Source organism: Mesoplodon mirus (assembly GCF_964341445.2).
Source record: "Mesoplodon mirus genome assembly, chromosome: 12".
In the NCBI taxonomy this organism is placed as follows: Eukaryota; Metazoa; Chordata; class Mammalia; order Artiodactyla; family Ziphiidae; genus Mesoplodon; species Mesoplodon mirus.
Genome location: NC_138988.1, coordinates 48,384,986 through 48,404,951, shown reverse-complemented (window position 1 = coordinate 48,404,951; position 19,966 = coordinate 48,384,986). Strand labels below are relative to the sequence as shown.

General features: G+C 55.7%; 1 protein-coding gene and 1 long non-coding RNA gene across 4 annotated transcripts; one reads left to right on the top strand and one right to left on the bottom strand.

The window, feature by feature from the left end:
* Window positions 1-45: 45 nt before the first annotated feature.
* Window positions 46-19,589, bottom strand: PLCD1 (phospholipase C delta 1). Of its 3 annotated transcripts, XM_082639853.1 has the most exons (16): window positions 19,447-19,589; window positions 14,484-14,675; window positions 11,547-11,711; window positions 8,288-8,516; window positions 4,095-4,224; window positions 3,762-3,993; window positions 2,976-3,177; window positions 2,715-2,859; window positions 2,489-2,638; window positions 2,240-2,398; window positions 1,865-2,021; window positions 1,553-1,669; window positions 976-1,154; window positions 751-883; window positions 525-674; window positions 46-390 (listed from the first exon to the last, which is right to left on the bottom strand). In XM_082639853.1, exons 1-16 carry the CDS (start codon window positions 19,478-19,480, stop codon window positions 305-307), a joined length of 2,460 nt encoding a protein of 819 aa, XP_082495979.1. In that variant the 5' UTR covers window positions 19,481-19,589; the 3' UTR covers window positions 46-304. The 3 variants fall into 3 exon arrangements, with proteins under 3 accessions (XP_082495979.1, XP_082495980.1, XP_082495981.1); XM_082639854.1 differs by lacking the exon at window positions 14,484-14,675; XM_082639855.1 differs by lacking the exons at window positions 14,484-14,675; window positions 19,447-19,589 and adding an exon at window positions 14,364-14,411.
* Window positions 15,116-16,312, top strand: LOC309814260. Its single transcript, XR_014295657.1, has 3 exons — window positions 15,116-15,289; window positions 15,607-15,674; window positions 15,799-16,312. It is a non-coding gene; the product is annotated as an uncharacterized lncRNA (long non-coding RNA).
* Window positions 19,590-19,966: the final 377 nt, after the last annotated feature.

Genomic DNA, 19,966 nt, shown 5'->3' with positions numbered 1-19,966 from the left:
TTTTACAGGGATTTTTCCGGTGTCCAGGTAAAGAGACCACAGTACTTAGTCTTATGATTTTTATAAAAACCCTCAACCTAGGGCCCGGCTGGAGGATGGAGCGGGCTGCAGTGTCATTCCTAACGGAACTGAGGACAGCTCCAGGGACTGGGCCAGCTCCTGGGCTCCCGAGAGGCAGCAACACAGACAGTGGGTTGGAGCTGAAGGCAGTGCGGGGCTGCCAGCTCTGAGCGAGAGGTCCTGCCCCCAGATGTGGACAGAGGGCCTGGTCCGCTCGGGGCAGCCCTCACCAGACTCCCCGAGCCTAGTCCTGGAGGCCCACCTTCACAAAGAGGGTGGCAGATGGGTGCTGGTCTCCGTTCTTGGACAGGAGGTGGATGTGGCGGTATCCTGGCAGGCGGATGGGCGGGGAGGGGCGCACAGGGGGAGTCCTGGTCACTTAGGGAGGATGCTTTGAGGAATAGCCGGCCCCTTCCCGAGAGATGCCTGCCCTCGAGTCGTCCCCTCCCTCCACAAACACTCACCCTGCTTGAGGCTGTTCAAGGGGATGGTGCTCTGGCCAATGAAGTCGTTCTTGGAGGAGGCATCGTAGTCCTCCACCACAAAGCGCACGAGGGCGAGCTCAGGCACAATCACCTCGAACTCAAAATCTGCGTCCCACCATGGGTTGAAACCTAGAGGTGCAGGCACCATGTCAACAGCATGGACACCAGCTCCAGAAGCCGGGCCCAGCCCAGGCCCAGCATGTACCGTTATTGGTGACCACAGCGGTCTGGCGGCTGGCCACGTCCTGGCCCACACCATGGATCTCCACTGTCACCTTGGGGTCCACAATTGAATTCTTATTCTTGTTGACTTTTGGCAGCTGCTGCCCTGAGATGACCTGAGGAAAGGCGGGGGACAGTTAAGGGTTCAGGATGGTAGCGAGGGGGAAGCGAGGCCCATGGCACCTGTCCCTCCGGTGGCTGGCCATACCCTGACATTGAGCCGCTTCCGAGTCCACCAGGGCCCCTGAGCCAGGGCATGGGAGTTGAAGGTGGAGTTGGGGTCTCGCAGGAAGGCAGGCTTCAGCACATATCCACAGGCCCCATTGTCCTGGAATCGGCCCTGGTATACGTCCATCTCTGGCCCAGGTGTCTGGAAGTTCAGGGCCACTACAGGCAGGACGGAGCAGTCACAGGCTGTGGGCTGGCCTCAGGGGCCCCAGAGCCCAGCCTGCTTGGGGTACACTGAGGCCCAGAGTCACACGGTGAGGCAGAAGCAGAGTCCAGGATCACTCCAATGCCTACTGCCCTCCTGCCACCCTAACTGACCCACCACACCACCCTTGCATTCCATTTCTGGTGCCAGAATTCAAAGGACAAGTGTGCTAACAGTGGGATTTCAGACGCTGTATTTGCTGGTGGGGGATATTTCCAGACTGAGATTACCAGCTCCTGAGCCCACAGATCCCTGCATCTGGCTCTGCCTGGGTCCCCAGAGGCTCCTGGCCCCTGGCCCTCCAGGCGGAAACCCTCACCCAGGCCTCCTCCAAGCCCCAGCCAGCCCGTACCGATCTGGCAGCCCCCATTCCACATCTCCACAGGGCTGTAGTTGGAGGAATCTGTTCTCCACCCTGCGGGGTAGATCCTGCTCAGGTGACTCACATTGTGGCGGACAAAGCTGTTTCCTGAGGGGGATGTGGGCTCATCAGAAGCGGAGGCCTCCTGGTGAGCCCAAGCCCCTCCCTACCAGCTCTGTCTGGTAACAGCGTGGGGTGCCAGCTCTGGGCGATGTCCGGAGGGGTGGGAGCCAGTCCTGACCCTGGCCAGCTCAGGTGGTCAGACAGATGGACAGCACCCTGGGGGGACAGGGCCGGGCTCACCTGATTCTTGGAGCAGTCGGAGGGCGCGGTTCTCGGAGAAGGATGCCATCTCATAGAAAGCCTGCCCAGGGGTGCCAGGAGTGAAGCCCAGAAAGTGGACGCTCTTGCAGTAAATGACCATATCTGAGAGCTCCTTTGCTAGTCTGAGCTTGTCCTCCTGGGGGCCATGGGGAGGCCCAAGTTAGATTCAGAGGTTGGGGCAGGTGGGCACTGAGAGAGCCAGAAACCCAGATACAGAGAGGACAGAGAGGGGGTGCAGAGGGTCTGAGTGACAGCCACAGAGACCCCGGACAAGGCGAGCAGCCCACAGTGTGATGGGGGGAGGGCCCCGGGGCTGCCCCCCTCCCCTCCCCGCACCACAGCCCCCCTTCAAACCGTGGACTTGTGCTGCACTTGGCTCCTCACTGCCTCATCCTCCATCTCAGCAGCCTCATCCTCATCTGACACCGCAGTGGCCTCAGGGCTGCCTTCCCCTCCAGGAAGGAAGAGCCCCCCAAGCTTCTTCCCCTTCAGCAAGATCTTCCCCTTCAGTTGCTAAGGGTGGAGCGGCAGCCGGTCAAGACACAGCCGGCCTCGCGGTCGGTCCCCTGCCCTCTCCTCTGGGCACCCCACCCCATCGGGCACCTCAGGGGAAGGCAGGCTGGTGGTGACCCTGTCCAGTGGCCGATCCAGCAGCATGGGGCCCAGGAGGGTGTGCAGGTGTTGCGCCATCACACGCTGCTGCTCCAGGCTGCAGTGGTTCTCCAGGGACAGGATGACGGGGTAGGGGGACGCCTGGAGGCCCAAGGGTGGATTAGGAGGGGTGGGTGGGTCCGAGCATCCCCTTCCTCAGGCCCAGAAGCGCGCCCACCTTGAAGGCGTAGTCCCGGATGGCCCTGAGCACGTCGCAGAAGAGGATCTTGGAGGTGAAGGTGTAGCCGTGATAGATGACTGGTTCCTGGTTGGGCCCATCCCAGCAGTCGAGCTCCAGGCAGCGGCAGCCTTTGCACAGCGCCCTGCGAGTGGGACGGCGGCTAGGCCCCTGGGTCCCGGCCGGGTCCCGCCCAGGTCCCGCCTGCCCCACCAGGTCCCGCCCGCCCCGCCCCATCATGCCCAGGCCTCCCGGCCCCACCGGATGTAGGCTTCGGTGCTGCTGGGCCCCGTGAGCTGGTCTTCCAGCAGGTAGGTGTTGTGAGAGGAAGACACCAGGTAGTGACTGAGCGGCTGGCCCATGTCCTGGTAGACCCGCCGGTGCGCCCGGTTGAAGGCGCTGCCGTCGGCCGAGAGCAGGTACATGAGGAAGCCGTCCTTGGTCATCTGCCGCCGCGCCTTGGCTGGGAGGCGGGAAGCCGGCGCCCGTCAGAGCCCTAGGCTGGCGCCGCTGCTCTCGGGGGAGGGGCCCCTCCCCCTCCCCCACTCCCCTCCCCCCTACTCCCCCTGCCTCCCGTCCTGAGCTGGTCCTCGGTACCTCTTGGAAGCGGCTAAGCTTACAAGTCTCTTGACCTGACCGTGACTACCCCAGGGTGGGGCCCTGTCTCTTCCTCCTCTGTCCCCCACGCTGTGAGGCCCCGCTGAGAGCAGGGCCTCATCTCCTCCTTCTCCAGGACTGGGCCCCCATCTGACGTCTTAAAGCTTTGTGGCCAGCATGGGCACAAAGAGGGAGGCAGGAAAAGTGCCTGCTTTTCCAGCCTTCTCTCTCTCCATTTCCTGGGGGAGGGGTCCTCAAATCCCCTGAAGGAGGAACCAAGAGAGGGTCCCTGCCTCCCATCTGCTTTCCTGGGGCAGAGAAATACGGACCAGGGGCCCTGGGCCTGGCTGAGGCGCCCCCTTCCCTCCAGCTCCCTACTCTTGGGCTGCCGTCTCCCCAGGGGTCTCCCCACCCTGTGTGGCCCTGGGACTACAGGTCACAGGCCCTCACCCGTCTCGCTGGGCTCGTAGCGCTCAATGAGGGAGAGGGCCAGTGCAGGCCCCGCCGCCGCCTCCCGCTGTTGGTGCTGCAAGAAGATCACTAACTGATCCACGGACAGGGTCTCCTCCGAGCCCGCAGCCTCCTTGAAGGTGAGGTCAATCTCCTTCCTTTGGGTCAGTATCTTGTAGAAGGTCTCGATCTCCTCATCCTCCAGGGAGTCTGTCTGAGAGCGGTCACACTCCTGCAGAGCCAGGACGCCAGGTGGGCAGGGTTCAGAGCAGGTCTCGGGCTGCAGTCAAGGACACACTGCCAGGCAGACCCAGCCCTCACATCCTGCCTTACCCTGAAGATCTTTCGGGCATAGCTGTCGTCCACCTGGATGTTGAGCTCCTTCAGGAAGTTCTGCAGCTCCTTGAAGTTCATCTTGTTGTCCTTGTTTTTGTCAGCTTTTCGCAAGCAGGAATGAATCCAGCTGGGCAAGAAGTAAGGAAAGAACCCAGGAGCACTGGGACCCCCGAGGTCCCAGCCACAGCCATGATCCAAGCTCAGGGTCAACTCCCGGGCCCAGGTGGACTGAGGTCCCCTGTAGACACAGCTCCCCGCAGGCCTGACTTTTGGCACATCCTCATTTCAGAGGGAAGACTTGGAGGAAATGTGACATCCAATGAAGGAGTCTTTTTCCTGTTTTCTGGCTTTGAACCCTTTCAAAATTTCAAAAACATTTCTTTTCTCACTCTAAAAGGGTTCATTACAGACAATTTAGAAAATGCAGAAAAGTAAATAAACAAAGCCCCCATAATCCTATCACCCAGGGGTAACTACTGTTAACATTTCAAGCTATGTCCTTTTCAGTATATAATTGTTACCCAATTATAGTATATATCTATACAGTATATAATTATACTATACACTATATAGTATATAGTGCTTTCTGACAAAAGCACTTGGGGCTTATTTAGTAGGAAACAGCAAATTTCAAGCCACTGATCAGAAGGTGGGGACGTCACATGCAAAAACAAAGCCTGGATCATGGTGTCAGGATTGGGGCACTTAGGCCTCCACTTCTCCATTCCCTCTATCTCTCCCATCAGAATTGACCTTGAGAACTAGAGAAGGAGGAGCTGCACGCTACAGTCCACAGAAAACAGAGAGCTAACTGTAGAACAAGACAATGGGAGCTCATGAGCACAATGAAAACATGATAGCAGGTTTCCGAAGAAATCACAAAAGAAACAGCAACATAAATCATGCCATATAAACTTTTAAAAATTCTGCGGATTAAATAAAGAAAAACTAAAGTCATCTATCTGACAGACTGGAGGAAGCATTTGCAGCAAAGCCTTTGAAGAATTAATTTAAAAGAAAACAGTAGGATGACCCTAATAACTAAATGAGAAAGGGATATAAACTGACCTTTTGCAAACATTACTAGTAGTCAAAGTTATTAACAATTTGGAAATGAGATGCAATTTCTTAAACTAAAATTTAGCAACTTAAAAGTATATTACCTAATGCAGGTAAGGGTGAGGTGAAATGGACACTCAAGTCCATCACATGGGCAAAAAGTAAATCAGTACAACCCTTAGGAAAGTGATGGAGGGATAGCTAAAGCTTTAACCTGTTACATCAGTTGACTCAGTAATTCCACTTCTAGGAATCCATTGGTAAGGAAATACTCCTAAATACTGAAAGGTTTTATGAACATAGTTCTTTGCAATGTTATTTATAGTGGTGAAGGAAATGAAATGTTTGACACTAAAAGAATGGATCACTAATTTATAGTCCATCCATTCAGTGAAATAGTACACAGTCATTAATAAAGCTCTTTATGGAGACTATACTAACACAGGGAAATAATTATGATATAATGTTACACAGAAAATGGATACAAATGTATAATCTCCACTATTTTTGGCAAACGCATCATTAGGCAAAATGAAATGCAGCCAGAAAAGATTAAAGGGAGAACCCAAATAGCAGTTTCTGGAGGAGGTGGGTTTTCTGGGCCTTTAAAATTTCATTCTAACCTACCCATATTTTTAAATCTTTATTTATATATATGTATGTTTTATGTAAATATATGTATTTACATTAAAAAAATTATAGTAGAATTCCAGGTTAAAAAATCAAGTTCAGAGTGGTGCACCCAAGCATGAGGTCCCAGTGCCAACTGCTCTTCAGCAAGCTGGGATGGCTTTATGATCTCAAGGTCTGGGCAGCAGAAGCCTGCAGAGGCCATGAGATTGTCCAAGTGCATGCCTTGCGAAAGGAGTGACTATCACAAAAGTGCCACAGAGGGGCTTCCCTGGTGGCGCAGTGGTTAAGAGTCCGCCTGCCGATGCAGGGGACATGGGTTCGTGCCCCGGTCCGGGAGGATCCCACGTGCCACGGAGCGGCTGGGCCCGTGAGCCATGGCTGCTGGGCCTGTGCTTCCGGAGCCTGTGCTCCACAATGGGAGAGGCCACAACAGTGAGAGGCCCGCGTACCACAAAAAAATAAATTAAAAAAAAAGCTTTAAAAAAAAGTGCCACGGAATTGGGCTTTTAAGAAAGCTCAGGGACTTCCCTGGCGGTCCAGTGGTTAAGACTCTGCGCTTCCACTGCAGGGAGCACGGGTTCAATCCCTGGAAATCCCACATACCTCGAGGCATGGCAAAAAATAAAATAAATAACAATTAAAATTTAAAAAAGAAAGCTCAAAATCAGGCAGACATAGCCTTGAGAAAAGACACTTAAAAGTCTTTGAAATGCTGAAAAGTACACAGTAAAGGGAGCTAACAGGGTTCAAAATGTGTCCCCCAAAGGAGCTGGATATACATTCGCAATGAATAATCAGAAAATGTAATAAAATAATTCCATACAGTAGCATAAAAATGAATAAAAATACAAATTCTTTTAATGCATAACTTATACTCTGAAAGCCACAAAACACTGTTGAAAGAAATTAAAGATCTAAATAAATGGAAAGATACCCCATATTTGCTGATCAGAAAGAAGACTTGATATTGTTTAATGAGAAATACTCTCCAAACTGATCTACAGATTCAACACAATACCTATCACAGTCATGCTGGCTACTTTGCAGAAATTGACAACCCAATCCTCAAACTCATATGGAAATTCAAGGGACCCAGAACAGTCAAAACAATCTTGAAAAAAAAAAGAACAAATTTAGAAGACTCACACTTCATGATTTCAAAACTTCGTACAAAGATACGGTAACTAAAACGTTGTGGTTCTGGTGCGAGAAGAGACATTTAGGTAAATGGAAGAGAACTGAGAGTCGTGAAATAAGCCCTCATATTTATGGTCAGTTGATTTTTTGACGATGGTGTAAGGATGATTCAATGAAGAAAGAATAGTCTTTTCAACAAATGGTGCTGGAACAGCTGTATGTCTACATGCAAAAAAATGAAGTTGGATCCCTCACCACACCATACACAGAAACTAACTCAAAATGGATCAAAGACCTAAATGCAAGAGCTAAAACTATAAGAAGAAAATATATGAGTAAATGTTTGTGACTTTAGGTTAGATGTGCCATCAAAAAACACAAGCAACAGAAGCAAAAAGTAAATGAATTAGACTTCACTGAAACTAAAAACTTTTGTGCTTCAGAGAATACCACCAAAAAAAGAAAAGAACCCACAGAATGGGAGAAATTACTTGCAGAGCGTATATCTGATAAGAATATTTTTAAAATATTAGAATATTTTTAAAATATTTAGAATATTTAGAATATTAAAAAAAAAACTCTTACAACTCAATAATAAAAAGACAACTCAATTAAAAAATGGGCCAGAGGGCTTCCCTGGTGGCGCAGTGGTTGAGAGTCCGCCTGCTGATGCAGGCGACACGGGTTCGAGCCCTGGTCCGGGAAGATCCCACATGCCATGGAGCAACTAAGCCCACGTGCCACAACTACTGACCCTGCGCTCTAGAGCCCGCAAGCCACAACTACTGAGCCCGTGTGCCACAACTACTGAAGCCCGCCTGCCACAACTACTGAAGCCTGTGTGCCTAGAGCCCGTGCTCTGCAATAAGAGAAACCACCATGATAAGAAGCCCGCGGACTGCAACAAAGAGTAGCCCCCGCTCACCACAACTAGAGAAAGCCCACGGGCAGCAACGAAGACCCAATGCAGCCAAAAATAAACAAACAAATAAATAAATTTATTTTTTTAAAAAGAAATGAAAAAAAGAGACACCAGAGATCTTGCGCTCTCTCTCTCTCTCTCTCTCTCTCTCGCTCTCTCTCTCTCTCTCTCTGCCATGTGAAGACAGTGAGAAAGAAGGCAGCCATCTACAAGCCAGGAAGAGAGCTCCCACCAGAACCCAACCCTTCTGGCACCCTGACCTTGGACTTCCAGTCTCCAGAACCGTGAGAAAATTAATTTCTGTTGTTTAAGCCACCCAGTCTATGGTATTTTGGTATGATGGCCCAAGCTGCGTGTCTTCCGTACCCAGGTTGTCCTGGGGACGACCGTAGCCAGTATCCACCCGCTGGGCCTGGACCCACTGCCACCAAAAGGATACTGCCGCAGCTTCTGCTGCTGGTCCATGGAGCCCGAGTGATGGACGATCTTGCGCAGGCCCTGCACCCAGTGCTGGGCGTCGGTGGGCGATGGGGCGATGAGGTCTAGAGTGCTGCGCTGGTCCTTGAAGACGATGGAGAAGCAGCGGTCCTCAGGCACATCCCGGGCAAACTTCTCCAGGCCCTCTGAGCGGTGCCCCATCCGCACCTCCTGAATATCCTCGATGGAGACTGCAAGAAGGGGGTGGAGGTGGGTAGAGAGAGCCGTGAGGGGCAGGAGGATGGGCAGAGCAGGGGACAAAAAGAGACTGAGGTGAAGAAGGAATGGGACACAGCTATAGCATGCAGAGTGGAAACGCCCAGGCAGAGAGAGATTGACTTTAGGGTGGGAAGGGCACCTAGGGTCCCAGGCCTCCTGTTTCTGTGCTGGGAGGAAGCAGGGCCCCTGGGAGAGGAGTGGGGCAGGGCAGGGCTCTCAGACAGAGATAGGGAGAGACCATTCTGGAGCTTGGGGCCTGTGACGGAGAGGAGGCCACACACACTCCTGTCGTGCTTGACTTTGGGCCCTTCGCCTCCCTCAAGACAGCCATGGGAGCCTCCAGGCCCCTCTCCTGGCAGAGGGAGAAGTGCTTGTGTCAGGGGAGCAGCCAGGGCCTTGCCCTGCATGTATCTGTGTGTCCTGATCTCAGGGAGCCCCTTGGCAGGAATGGTGCTCCAGGATCCCAAGAGGTAGACTGGAGGGTGCCCCTGGGGGTCTGAGATGACATCATTCTGCCCTTGGGAACCAGGGGCGGGGGCTGTCCTGTCACAGCTCAACCTTCCAAGCTTCAGGGAGCAGCAAGGCCCTGCTTACCTGCCTGGAACCCCAAGGTGCCCTCCCTGGCCTGGCTGGGAGGGGCTCATTGCTGGGCCTCCCCCACATCAGGAGCCAGGCTCTGCCCCTGCCCCATCCCCATCCCCATCCTGAGCCATCCATGTCCACCTTTCCTGGGTCTAGACCAGTTCTGGCTGAAAGCCTGCCTGTCCTTCCTGGTGGTGGCCTCCTGGCCACCTGCAGGCCCCAGATGTGTGGCATGTGCCTGTCCGGGAAGCAGGCTCTGAGGTGTGAGACGCGAACCCTGGGCCATGTGGGATGCAGAGGATATTCCTGCTGAATCGCTCCGCTCACAGCCTCCCGTGCTCCTCTAGGTCCCACACCAGCTGCAGCTGCCCTAGGCTGGGACTGGAAACAGGAAGCCTGGGCAGCGGAGGCCAGCTCCCGCACCGGCACCGGAGAGAGAATCCAGACGCCTTCCCTGCTGATGATAATCTTTGTCTGCCTATGGGAACCAGAGCTGAGGGAGGCTAGCGGCGTCGGGATGGGGGCAACTTCCGGACCCTTGCGCTCCCAGCTGTGCCGGTATGAGGTTCCTAGCTCACTAGCCCAGGTCTGGAAAGGCCCACATCTCCCACTTCTCAGTCTGCCCCCTGCCCACCCCCGCCAAGTGCTTGGCTCACACTGAGAACCATGCATGTGTACTGGCTGGGGGGTGGGCTCCCAGGAGTCCCCAGGGCTCAGATAGTATGATGCCCCATTCCCACGGTGCCGCCAACCGCCAGCATCTAACAGGAAACCCCATATCAGGGCAGAGGCCTGTGAAGGAACCTGGCTGGAGCCACAGACAGAGGCAAGGGCCAGGTCACTCCTGTGCTACGTGGCCAACAGGCACGCAGGGTAGTTTCCTGAGAGCGCTTCAGGCTCCATCCCCTCCCACCCTGCCCTGCCCTGCTCAGACCTCCCATGGCCCGCTGCCCCCAGGACCCAGCGGGGCTCTCCGCATCCAACCCTGCTCCTGTCCTGCCTCCCCTCTGACCTGCCACAGGCCACACCTTCTCAGGTTTCTGTCCAGTGTCCTGGGGCCTGGCAGACCCTTCCTGAGACACCCTCAGTGGGCTACCCCTCCCTTTTCTCCTGCCCCCTTCCCACCTGGGCCCTGTCACCTGTGTCTGGTCTCACTCCCCAGAGACCTGCCAGTGGGCTGACCCTGCCTGCCCCATCTCCACAGCCGAGGGCAGGTGCATGGGTGAGGGATTTCCAGGGACTTGGACTGTGTGAGAAATCCAGCTGCAGTGATCCTTCTGTACCACCAGCCACACGTAGTTATTTAGATATAAATTAGTTAAAGTTCAGTAAAATTAAGAATTTGTGGGACTTCCCTGGCGGTCCAGTGGTTAAGACTCCACACTTCCAAAGCAGGGGGCTCAGGCTCAATCCCTGGTCAGGGAACTAAGATCCCACATGCCGTGCAGTGACACAGCCAAAAAAAAAAAAAAAAAAGAATTCAGTTCCTCAGTCACACTAGCCATAATTCAAGTGCTCAGTGGCCACAGGTGGCTAGTAGCTGACATGTTGGACAGCACAGATATAGGACATTCCCATTATCATAGAAAGTTCTTTTGGATAGCTTTGGTCTAAAATTTTCCCACCAAGTAAAGGTGCAGAGGGAACCTCTCATTTTACAAAATTTTCAGGGCATTCTGTGTAAAAGGGCAGCAGCAATTGGCAGAACTTTCTTCCTAAGACCTTGCAGGAGGCACTCTCCATGTGCAGGCCTGAGCTTTGGCTTCTTGGACCTTTTCTAAAGCTTACAGAAAGCCCTCAGGCCCACAACCCCAAGGGAGCTGCCCAGCCAAGGCCTCTCTGTGCAAGTCCCAGCCCTGCTCTACCCCAGGCTCCCTGTTCTGGCCCCAGCCCAGGGAGGAGCTGCCTCCTGCAGCCCCACCTCACATCCTGGCCACTGCTACCTGGAAGGGCCTTATCTGCCCCTGGACTTTGGGCCTCACCACACCTGGGCCCTATTCCCACAAATGTCTGGGTGGATACCTGGGAATTCAGGCAACACTGTCCAGCTCCCTCCCTACTTGGGAGCCCGGCTTTCCCCATCTGTGGTCATGGCTATGGAGTTCCACCCCCAAAAGGCTTGAGCATCTCCATCTGTGGTCCTTGGTCCATGACTGCCCTCTCTAGCCCAGGCTAGGCCTCAGTTTCCCTATCAATGATTTAACTGGCTCCTCTCCCCAACCCTGGCCAGCCTGTTTCCCCATATCTGGTCCTGTTTGCCTGACCGACCTCTGCCCCACCAGGCCAGGCCTCAGTTTCCCTACCTTTGGTCCTGGTCCACGACTGACCTCCAGCCCCACCCCACCCTGACCAGTGTCCGTTTCCCCATCCAAGCGCAGGTGCAGCACCCTGCCCCTCCCCCTGCAGCCCAGGGCACTCACACAGCTGGGACTCTGGGGTCCGCATGACCTTGTGGGACTCCTGCCAGATGGTCTTGCAGTCCTCCTGCAGCCTGTAGAAGCGTTCTCTCCGCCATGAGTTGGACTTCACCTTCAAGAGTTGGCTACCCTTCAGCAGTGCCTGTAGGTCCTTGTCATCCTGGAGGCCTAGGGGGCAGAGCTGGTAAGATGCTACCTCCTCTAGGGTCCCTGCTGCCCCAGGCCCCATGCTGGCCATGCCCACCACTGGACCCTCTCAGCCCATTTTTCACCAGCCTCATCCTCAGCTCTCTGTTCACTTCTCCCTCCGTCACCCTTGTTCCAACCTGATTCTGGAGCCCTGCCTTCTCCAGGAAGGCATCTCTGATGCCAGCTGAGGCCACGCAAACCTTTGGACACCCACCAACTCAAGGCCACACTTTATACACTATGACCTGCCACCCACAGCTGAATGGACAAAGAGAGGGCAGCTAATTCAAGAACACCTGGTTCCTGGGTGACCAGATGCCTAGGAAATGGCCTGGCTCCGAAAGACTTAGTGGGCTCCTCCTAGGGGTCAGAGTGACCTGAAGGAAGCTGGGACCAAAAGACCACCCTAGCCTATCACCCTGGCCACATGGAGTCCAGCAGCCAGCTCTATTCAGAGCCGATAGACTACCTCACCTCACTTCTGGCCCCTAAACAAAAACTCCGTGGCTTTTCAGCAATCTTTATCCTTCTGCTCCGGCAGGGTGGTGGCAGCAGGGACCGTGCGGGTCCAGCCTGAGGGGCCTGTGCCCAGGCCTATAGGCTTTTCCTTTCTGAACCCAAATCCCCAGCCCCTGATGGGCTCTCCCAGTTTATCCATGACCCCACTCCCTATGCCCCAGCCAGCCTGCTCCACACACACTCAGGACCTACAGAATCTCTGGACCACTTCCCCGGGCCTCAGCCACCCACCCCCTATCCCTCCCCAACCTCCTGCTTCCAGTGGAGACACAGCCACGTGCTAACAGGCCCCCACACCCATGGCTTCAGGAAACCTCCTTCTCTCTCTGTGCCTCTGTTCCCCCAACAGCACTGGGTGAGGAGGTGTCTCAAGTCCTCCTCAGAGGTGACGGTCTGATGTGACCTTCCCCCACCTTGGTCCCAACTCTCTCCACCCCTTGCCTTAGTGTCAGCAGTTTCCCTCCAGCCCCAGGGGAGGCCCAGTGAGGGAGGAGGGGGCTCCTGCAGGATGTCCTCAACTGGTGGCTGTGTCTGTGGGGCTCAAGACGAGAGGCCGGGAAGGGTAGTTCCCAGCCACCGGAGGAGAGAGCTGCCTCAGCCTCAGCTCAGCCGGGGGATTCCACTGTCCTTTCCGAGGCTGAGGTCAGCTGGGGGCGGGGGCGGGGGGCAGTCATCTCCTTACCCTCTGGCTTCTGGCTGCACCGCCCCTCCCCGCCCCCAGCACACACGGCACAGATGGGAGTGGGGGTGGGGGGTGCGGGGGTGGGGGGAGGGTGGCGCACAGGGGCGGAAGGTGAGCCCCACCCTCCGGTTCTGGAAAAGGCTGTGAGCAGATGACATGTTCATCCTGTCCTGGAGCCAGACTGCAGCCTGTCTGCGGTCAGGCAGAGATAAGTCCCCTGGCTGCCAACATGGCTTCCTGAACACAGACCTCGGTCCCAAGGTGGGTCTTGATATTAGTGGCCCTCCAGGCCGCTGGGCAACCTAAGCAGACACCTCCATCTCTGAGCCTCATTTGAGGCCCTTTTGTTTCTGAGGCCTCTGGGCTGCCTGCCCCCCCACCCTTGCTCCCTTAGCACCCAGAAGGTCTGTGGGCACCCCTTCGCCCAGCCCCACTCACTCAGCTGTAGCACCTTCTCCTCCTGTGGGAGGGTGGTGCTGAGGGGCCTCTGAGCTCAGGGACCCCTGGGTTGACCTTGCAGCCTCACCAACCTGCCCAGGCTAGTGGCACATACGGGGAGTGCAGAGGGGCTACAGTGCTAATAGGAAGCTGGCGGTGGAGGCAGTGCCAGGAGCCCTGCCCATGTACCTAGGGTGAGGCCTAATGGAAACAAACTGAGTCTGGGACTCACAGCAATACACAGCTACACAGATATAGCCACACACATACACAGTCACACACACCACACCACCGTATGCATCACACACTGCCATACACAACCAGCAAGAGACAATGGGCCACACACGGTGACACATATTGTTACATGGAGTCACACACAGCCACAAAATGTACAGTGCCAGAACATCATCGTTGTCATAATAATAGCAGTCACCATAATAATAATAATAGTTCATGTTTGAATAAGATCCTGTTCTTAGCACATGTATTTAATCCCTCCAACAACCCTGTGAGGAAGGCACTATCATTATTCCCATTTTACAGATGATGAAACTGAGGCTCAAGGAAGTTACACGGTAGAGTCGGAACTCAGAAGCTTGCCCACAGGGCCAATGCTAGGAAACATTACCTTATACAGCCACAACTCAGGCATGCTGCCACAAAGAGTAACAGCAGACAACCCACAGAACACACACACACCATAACAGAGATGACAGAATCACTCAGTCACCTGGGTCACCCACAGTCACACATGGTACACAGCATCACCCTGGATCGCACACTGTCACACTGGTGCCACTTGGTTACACAGCATTGCATATCATCATTGCTGCACAGTGGCCCCCACTACCATACAGGTGACAGAATCACCACTAGGTTTGTAAACAGGATGGTTTGGGGGTGGCAAGGCGTAGGGTAACCAATCCCCCCCCCAGTACTCACTCCACATGCCATGCCCGCAAACACAGCCCCACCGTGGGTCACACACTCACAGAACTAAACAGGTCCAGTCCCCGAGATCAGGAACATACAGTCTGCGTCCTGTCCCAGCTGCCTTCCCAGCCTCCGCAGATCTCGGGGGTGGGGGTGGGGGTGCGCCCTGCATCCCTTACCCAGCCTCTGCTCATTGAGAGCTGCCACCTCGAGGCTCTGCTCCTGCAGGTAGAGCTCTCTGGAGCGGCTCTGGCTCCGGCTTCGGCGCCTGACCCCCAGGCACTGCATGACGTTCCGAAGTGCCCCCGCCGCCCGCTGAGCCTGGCTCGCCTGGCCCGGGACAGTGTGGCGTCCAGAAGGCAGCCCTGGCCCTAGGAGCGGAACGGGCTCCTTAGAGGGGAGCAGGGGCGGAGACCTGGAGTGGATGGGCGGGGCTAGAACCCGTGGGGGCGGGGCAGTGAAGGGTGGGGCCATGGCTCTAGAGGCGGGGCGGTACAGAAATCTGTGCTGAAGGGGCGGGGCCATACCCTAGGAGGCAGGGACAGTTCTAGAGGGGCAGGACCGATGCCCCCAGGAGGTTCGGCGAGAGCGGAATCAAGGCGGGGAGAGGAGGAGGAGGAGCCGGGGCCGGGAGGTGAAGTGGGACAAATTCATAACCCGGGAAGATCAGTGGTGAAAGTCAGAGCCCAGAAAGCGGATTGGGGCGGAGCCAGAGCCAAAGAGGTGGGGAGCGGGAGGAGCCGAGTCTGCGAGGCGACGTGCGGCAGAGGTAGCCAGGAAGACGGCCGGGGGCGGAGCCAGGGCCCAGGGGACAAACCGGGGGAGGGTCCCTCACTGCAAAGGCCTTTTGTTTTCGGGCAGGGAGGGCGGAACCTCGACTTGTGGAGGCAGTCCTACCAGGGGGCGGAGCCTGAGCCGCGAATTCTAAACACTCAGCTGGAGGCCTGGCGGAGGACTGGAGGGCTGGGCAAGACTGAGCCGGGAAGTAAGCCCGGCCGGGCGGCAGCCTGGGCTGCAGAGTCTAGCGGACAACCGGGTGGGGCGGGGTAGGAAGGAGCCGGGGATGGAGCCCGGGCCGGACAGTGGAACCCGCCAAATATTTCACCTCAGTTCCTCAACGAATCCATTCTGACTCAACGGGCTGTTGCCTCATATGTAAACCTCAGGCAGGCCTGTTTCCTTCTCCGAAAATTTCGCTACCTGAGTGGGATAATCTCCGAGGCTCCAAATGCGAATGGAATTCTTGAAAAAATGCTGGTCTTAAAAATGAGTCCATTAACATAGGCTTGCTTTGATAAATAGGTGAGGAGGACTCCCAACTCCATATGAAACTGTGCTGCCAGTGTGCTCGGAACAGTGGGCCCTTTCATGTAAGTTACGTCTTGCTTTTCATTCACCCAGCAATTATTTATGGAGCCCCTACTGTGTGCCAAGGTCAGGACACCACCCAGAGGCCTGACTCACTCCTCTCTTTTACTCTCTGCCTCTGAATAGTTCCTTCACTCGCCTCACCGCAGCTCCAGTCACCAGCATTGACAGTGAGTCACTGGCAAAGCCAGTTATAAGCACAGACAAGCACAGCAATAATAACAATAAACTGAAGTGCAGAGCGACTTGCCTAAGGTCACACCTCGGAGAAAAATAAATCATGAGAATGTGTGTTAATGTAGATGAGCTGGAATATGGGCACAGAAATATTGTTCTTCATTTGGAGCTGAGGGAGCTGATTGTAAGGGGAACCTCTGTTTTAGGGAAACCACATGATGGTTTAATGGTTTAATCAGAGGGCCAAGGACTCCCCGAGGACCTATGGATAGAATCACATCTCAATACAATTTGCTTCCTTTGAATTCTTATGTATTTTATTTTATGTATTTTATTTTATGCATTTAAAAACATGATCCTGAGAAGGGGTCCACAGGCTTCACCTAACTGCCCAAGTGGTCCAGGGCACAAAAAAGTTAAGATCAGTGAGGATCAGTGTGTGTCTGTGTTGTGTGGGCATGGAATCCCAGGGACAGACAGCTTTGAAACATAATTGAGGAGGGTAGGGGGCTGGCCACCCCAAATTGCTATGATGGATCTGGAACCATTATCTCTTGGGGGTACTGGCTTCTTTGCCAACCTAGAATTCCTTTGCCCACTAGTACTTTGTCCTCACAACATCCCCTATCAGTAGGTATTGCTTTCCTGTGGATGAGAAAACAGGCCCAGACAGGCAAAGGGATTTGCTCAGGGTCACAATGTAAGTAGAGGCAAAGCTAGGACTGGAACCCAGGTCTAGAACTGCAGCCCAGGTCTCCTGGGACCAAGATGAGGCCCCTCCTACACCCTACCTTGCACTTTTACTAATGCCAGGTTTTACAGTGGGGCGGGAGGGATTCAGTGTTTGAATAGTTAGTGGAGGTGGAGGTGGATGTGTTCAGTGAGGGGAGAGCTTTGGGAAGTTAGGTCTTTTTGGGTACATCTGGAGACCTGCTAGAGAAGCCAGTGCAGGCCTGGCTAGAATGGAGCAAGCAAAGGAAGTAGGGTAGGGAAGGAGGCCACGGGACTACAGCGTCAGTCTGAGGGCTTCAGAAGCACCAGAAGGAGCCCCTGATTCTTCTTTTTTTTTTTTTTTTTGGCCTCACTGCCTGGCTTGCAGGATCTGAGTTCCCCGACTAGGACTCAAACCCCGGCCCCTGGCAGTGGAAGCATGGAGTCTTAACCACTGGACCGACAGGGAATTCCCCAGGAGCCCTTTGATTCTTAAGCCCAGTTCTGGTCACATTTTTCCTGGCTAGGGACTACCTTATTCCCCCTCATCTCACAAAGTACTCACATGACATGGTCACTTGGGGGGTGGGCCTCCTGCAGGAACATTGTACCTGCTGGTACTAGGCACTTTTCTCATTATTGCCTTGTATGTGTTAGCTCATTCAATCCTTACTGCAATCCATGAGGGAGGTAGTGTTCTTATCCCCCATTTTACAGATGAGGAAACTGAGGCATCAAGAAGTCAAGGGATTTGTCTAAGATGAAAAAGCTAAGACCTGAACCCAGGTAGTCTACTTCCATAATCCATGTCTGTATACTACAGTGCCTCTGCATGCATCTGGGGCGAGGACAGAAGGGACATCTCTTATCTAGGTGGCCCCCATACCCCCCCAGGCCAATGGAGGGAGCCTTTCTGCAGCAGACCCCCAACTGCCCAAGCCAGAAAGTGTGTCCAGTGCTAGAGGACCCAAAATATGAAAGAGATGCAGACTCTCCAGTGGAAGTGTAAACAACCTGGGACAGCACAGGGCACAGTGACTACACCCTTCCACCACCAATTCTCCTTGACAGATTCTTGCTTGCCGATATGGTTTGCAGGGGGAACAAAAGGCAGTTAAGGGACGTAATTTTGGGTGATGAGCTAGAAGCAGCAGGGCCTTCAGGGAGACAGCTTGGGATCGCACTGTTCTTGCCAGCTCCACAGGAAGAGCTGGACTGTCAGGCACTTGGGAGGCAGGTCTCAAACACGATGGACCAGGGCTGCCAAGCCCATGCCACAAAACTGGGAGGCACTGACTGAGCCTCCACATGGCTTCCTCTCCAGGGAAGATACCAGGGCTGCCCACGGACAGAGACTGGAGAAAGGCACAGAGGCCTGAGGATGGAGCCCATTCTAACATGAGCTGAGGCTACAGCTGTAGCCAGAGGTGATCAGAGGGCTTGTAGGAGGTCTGAGTGTGAAGCTGGCACGGAAGAGGTGGCAGTCTGCAGGGTACACAGCACTAGCTAAGGGATGATGAGAGAGAAAGCAGAGACCTCTACTGTGATCCTCTGAGCTGCCCAGCCTCCCTTCCTGCCAGTGTGGCAGGAGCACTGAGACACCTCTGTCCTGAGAGGAGAAGAGGGAGCCCTGGAAGGGGCAGGGATCCCATGACCCAGCTGAAGGAGTTTGCCTTGAGGCTACTGGTGTGAGGGTAACAGCTGTGGGCACTGAGCAAGGTCTCTCTGGGCCATGGGGACCAGGTCTGGGCCAACCAGGAAAATGAGACAGACTGGGCACTGGCTGAAAGGAACGTCTCCGAGTGTCCCTGAATTCCAGAGGGTCTCTAGTGGACAGCTGGAGGGCTCTGCCTTTCTCTTTCCCTTCTGTTATCTCCATGCATGGTTTAGGTGGATGGGTGGTGGGCACTAAAGTCTCGGACTCCAGAGGTACTAGAAAACAGAGGGAGATCGGGTTAAGCAGTGATTGGTGCAAGAGAGGCAGGGTTTGCTGAGCTGGCAGATGACCTGGGGGGCAGGAGGGCAAAGCTCGCTAAAAGTGGGTGAGTCCCCAGGCTGGAGCAAAGAGATTCCAGGTCCAGGTTGGGGGCCCCGTGCAGCTAGGAGACCTCCAGTCCCTGCAGTCCGGAGCCCGCGGCTGCTCTCTCTCCTGGAGAGACAGCGATAGGGCAAGGAGCTGGCCCAGACTGTTTCCCGGTCGGTTGGAGGAGACGGAGCTCGGCTGGACAAAGCGGGGGAGCAGCAGGCAGTTAGAGCTGAGACTCAGGCCTGTCCGGCCAGGAGGGTGCGCAGATGGGGGCGATCGGGCTGCCCCTCCCAGTCCGGGCGTCGCTGACTAGGATTTCTGCGCTGGGCAGTTACTGCGGAGCGGCCCGACCTCACCTCGCACACCTCCTCGCCCCAGCCTTCCCACCCCGCCACACCTACGCTCCCTGACGCGGTCCAGGCACGCCTGGGCTTTGGGGAGCCTCTCTGGGCGGCCCGGACTGGGCGAAGATAACTCAGTTATTCGTGGATGCTGGTTCCTTTCCTCCTCGGTCCCTCCGAGCGCGCCGGACCCTGGAGCCCACCCTTCCGTGACTAGGATAGGGAGAGGGGGAGTCCCCGAGGCGGCAGGGCCGGGGGTCGTCTTTAGGGAAGTCTTCAGACTCGCACACCTCTTCTCCCCACCGGCCGGGTCTGGGGAACAAGCCTGGAAACGCCCAGGGTTGCGCCCGGCAGTCCCGGGTGGAGATTTCCTCCGTGCGACAAAAGGGACGAGGGGGCGGGCCCGGGGCGGGGCGGAGGACGGCCGAAGGAACCGGGGGTCCCCTGCCCTGGGCCGGGAACGGCTTTCCTCGAGGTCGGCCCAGGCGGGGTCCCCCCGCGAGCCGGCCGAGTACTCACCATGCAGGGTCAGGAAGTCCCGGCCAGAGTCCATGCCCGACGGACGGCGCGGCGGGAGGGGGGCGCCGCGGGACACTCGTCCGCAGCGACAGCGCGGGCGGCCTCGGATCCGAGAGGAGTGCAGAGGAGGGACCCGAATGGACTGCGGAGGTGCGCCTGGGGCTCCGCTCCGCCCCCCGCCCTCCCGCGCCCCCGCCCCCGCCCCCTTGGGCTCTCCAACCAGCGCCTCTCCCCGCCCCTCCTGGGGGTTGGGGAGGAGGGCAGAGGTGGGGGCCGGGAAGCCGGGCCATCCCTGGCCCCGGCCTGTGGGCGCGTCCCGGCCAGAAATAGCCGGATCCCTCTGGCTTCCTCAGCCGCCGCCACCCACAGGCCGCGGACCCTGTCATTATCGCCGGCGGCCCGGCCCCATTCCCTACCTGTGGGCGCCTCGCCGGGGTTGGGGTGATGCGCGGAAGAATCTGGAGTCCTCCTGGGGCAGGGACCGCGTAACGTTCGACGCCCAGCCGGGCTGGTGCGAAAG

Excerpts from the sequence above, each read along its gene's own strand:
- PLCD1 (XM_082639853.1), bottom strand. The coding sequence starts at position 19,480 with ATGGACTCTGGCCGGGACTTCCTGACCCTGCATG. Across the intron at positions 14,676-19,446 it reads GGACTTCCTGACCCTGCATG|GGCCAGGGCTGCCTTCTGGA; the intron begins GTGAGTACTCGG and ends TTCCGCTCCTAG. Across the intron at positions 3,178-3,761 it reads CTACGAGCCCAGCGAGACGG|CCAAGGCGCGGCGGCAGATG; the intron begins GTGAGGGCCTGT and ends CCCGCCTCCCAG.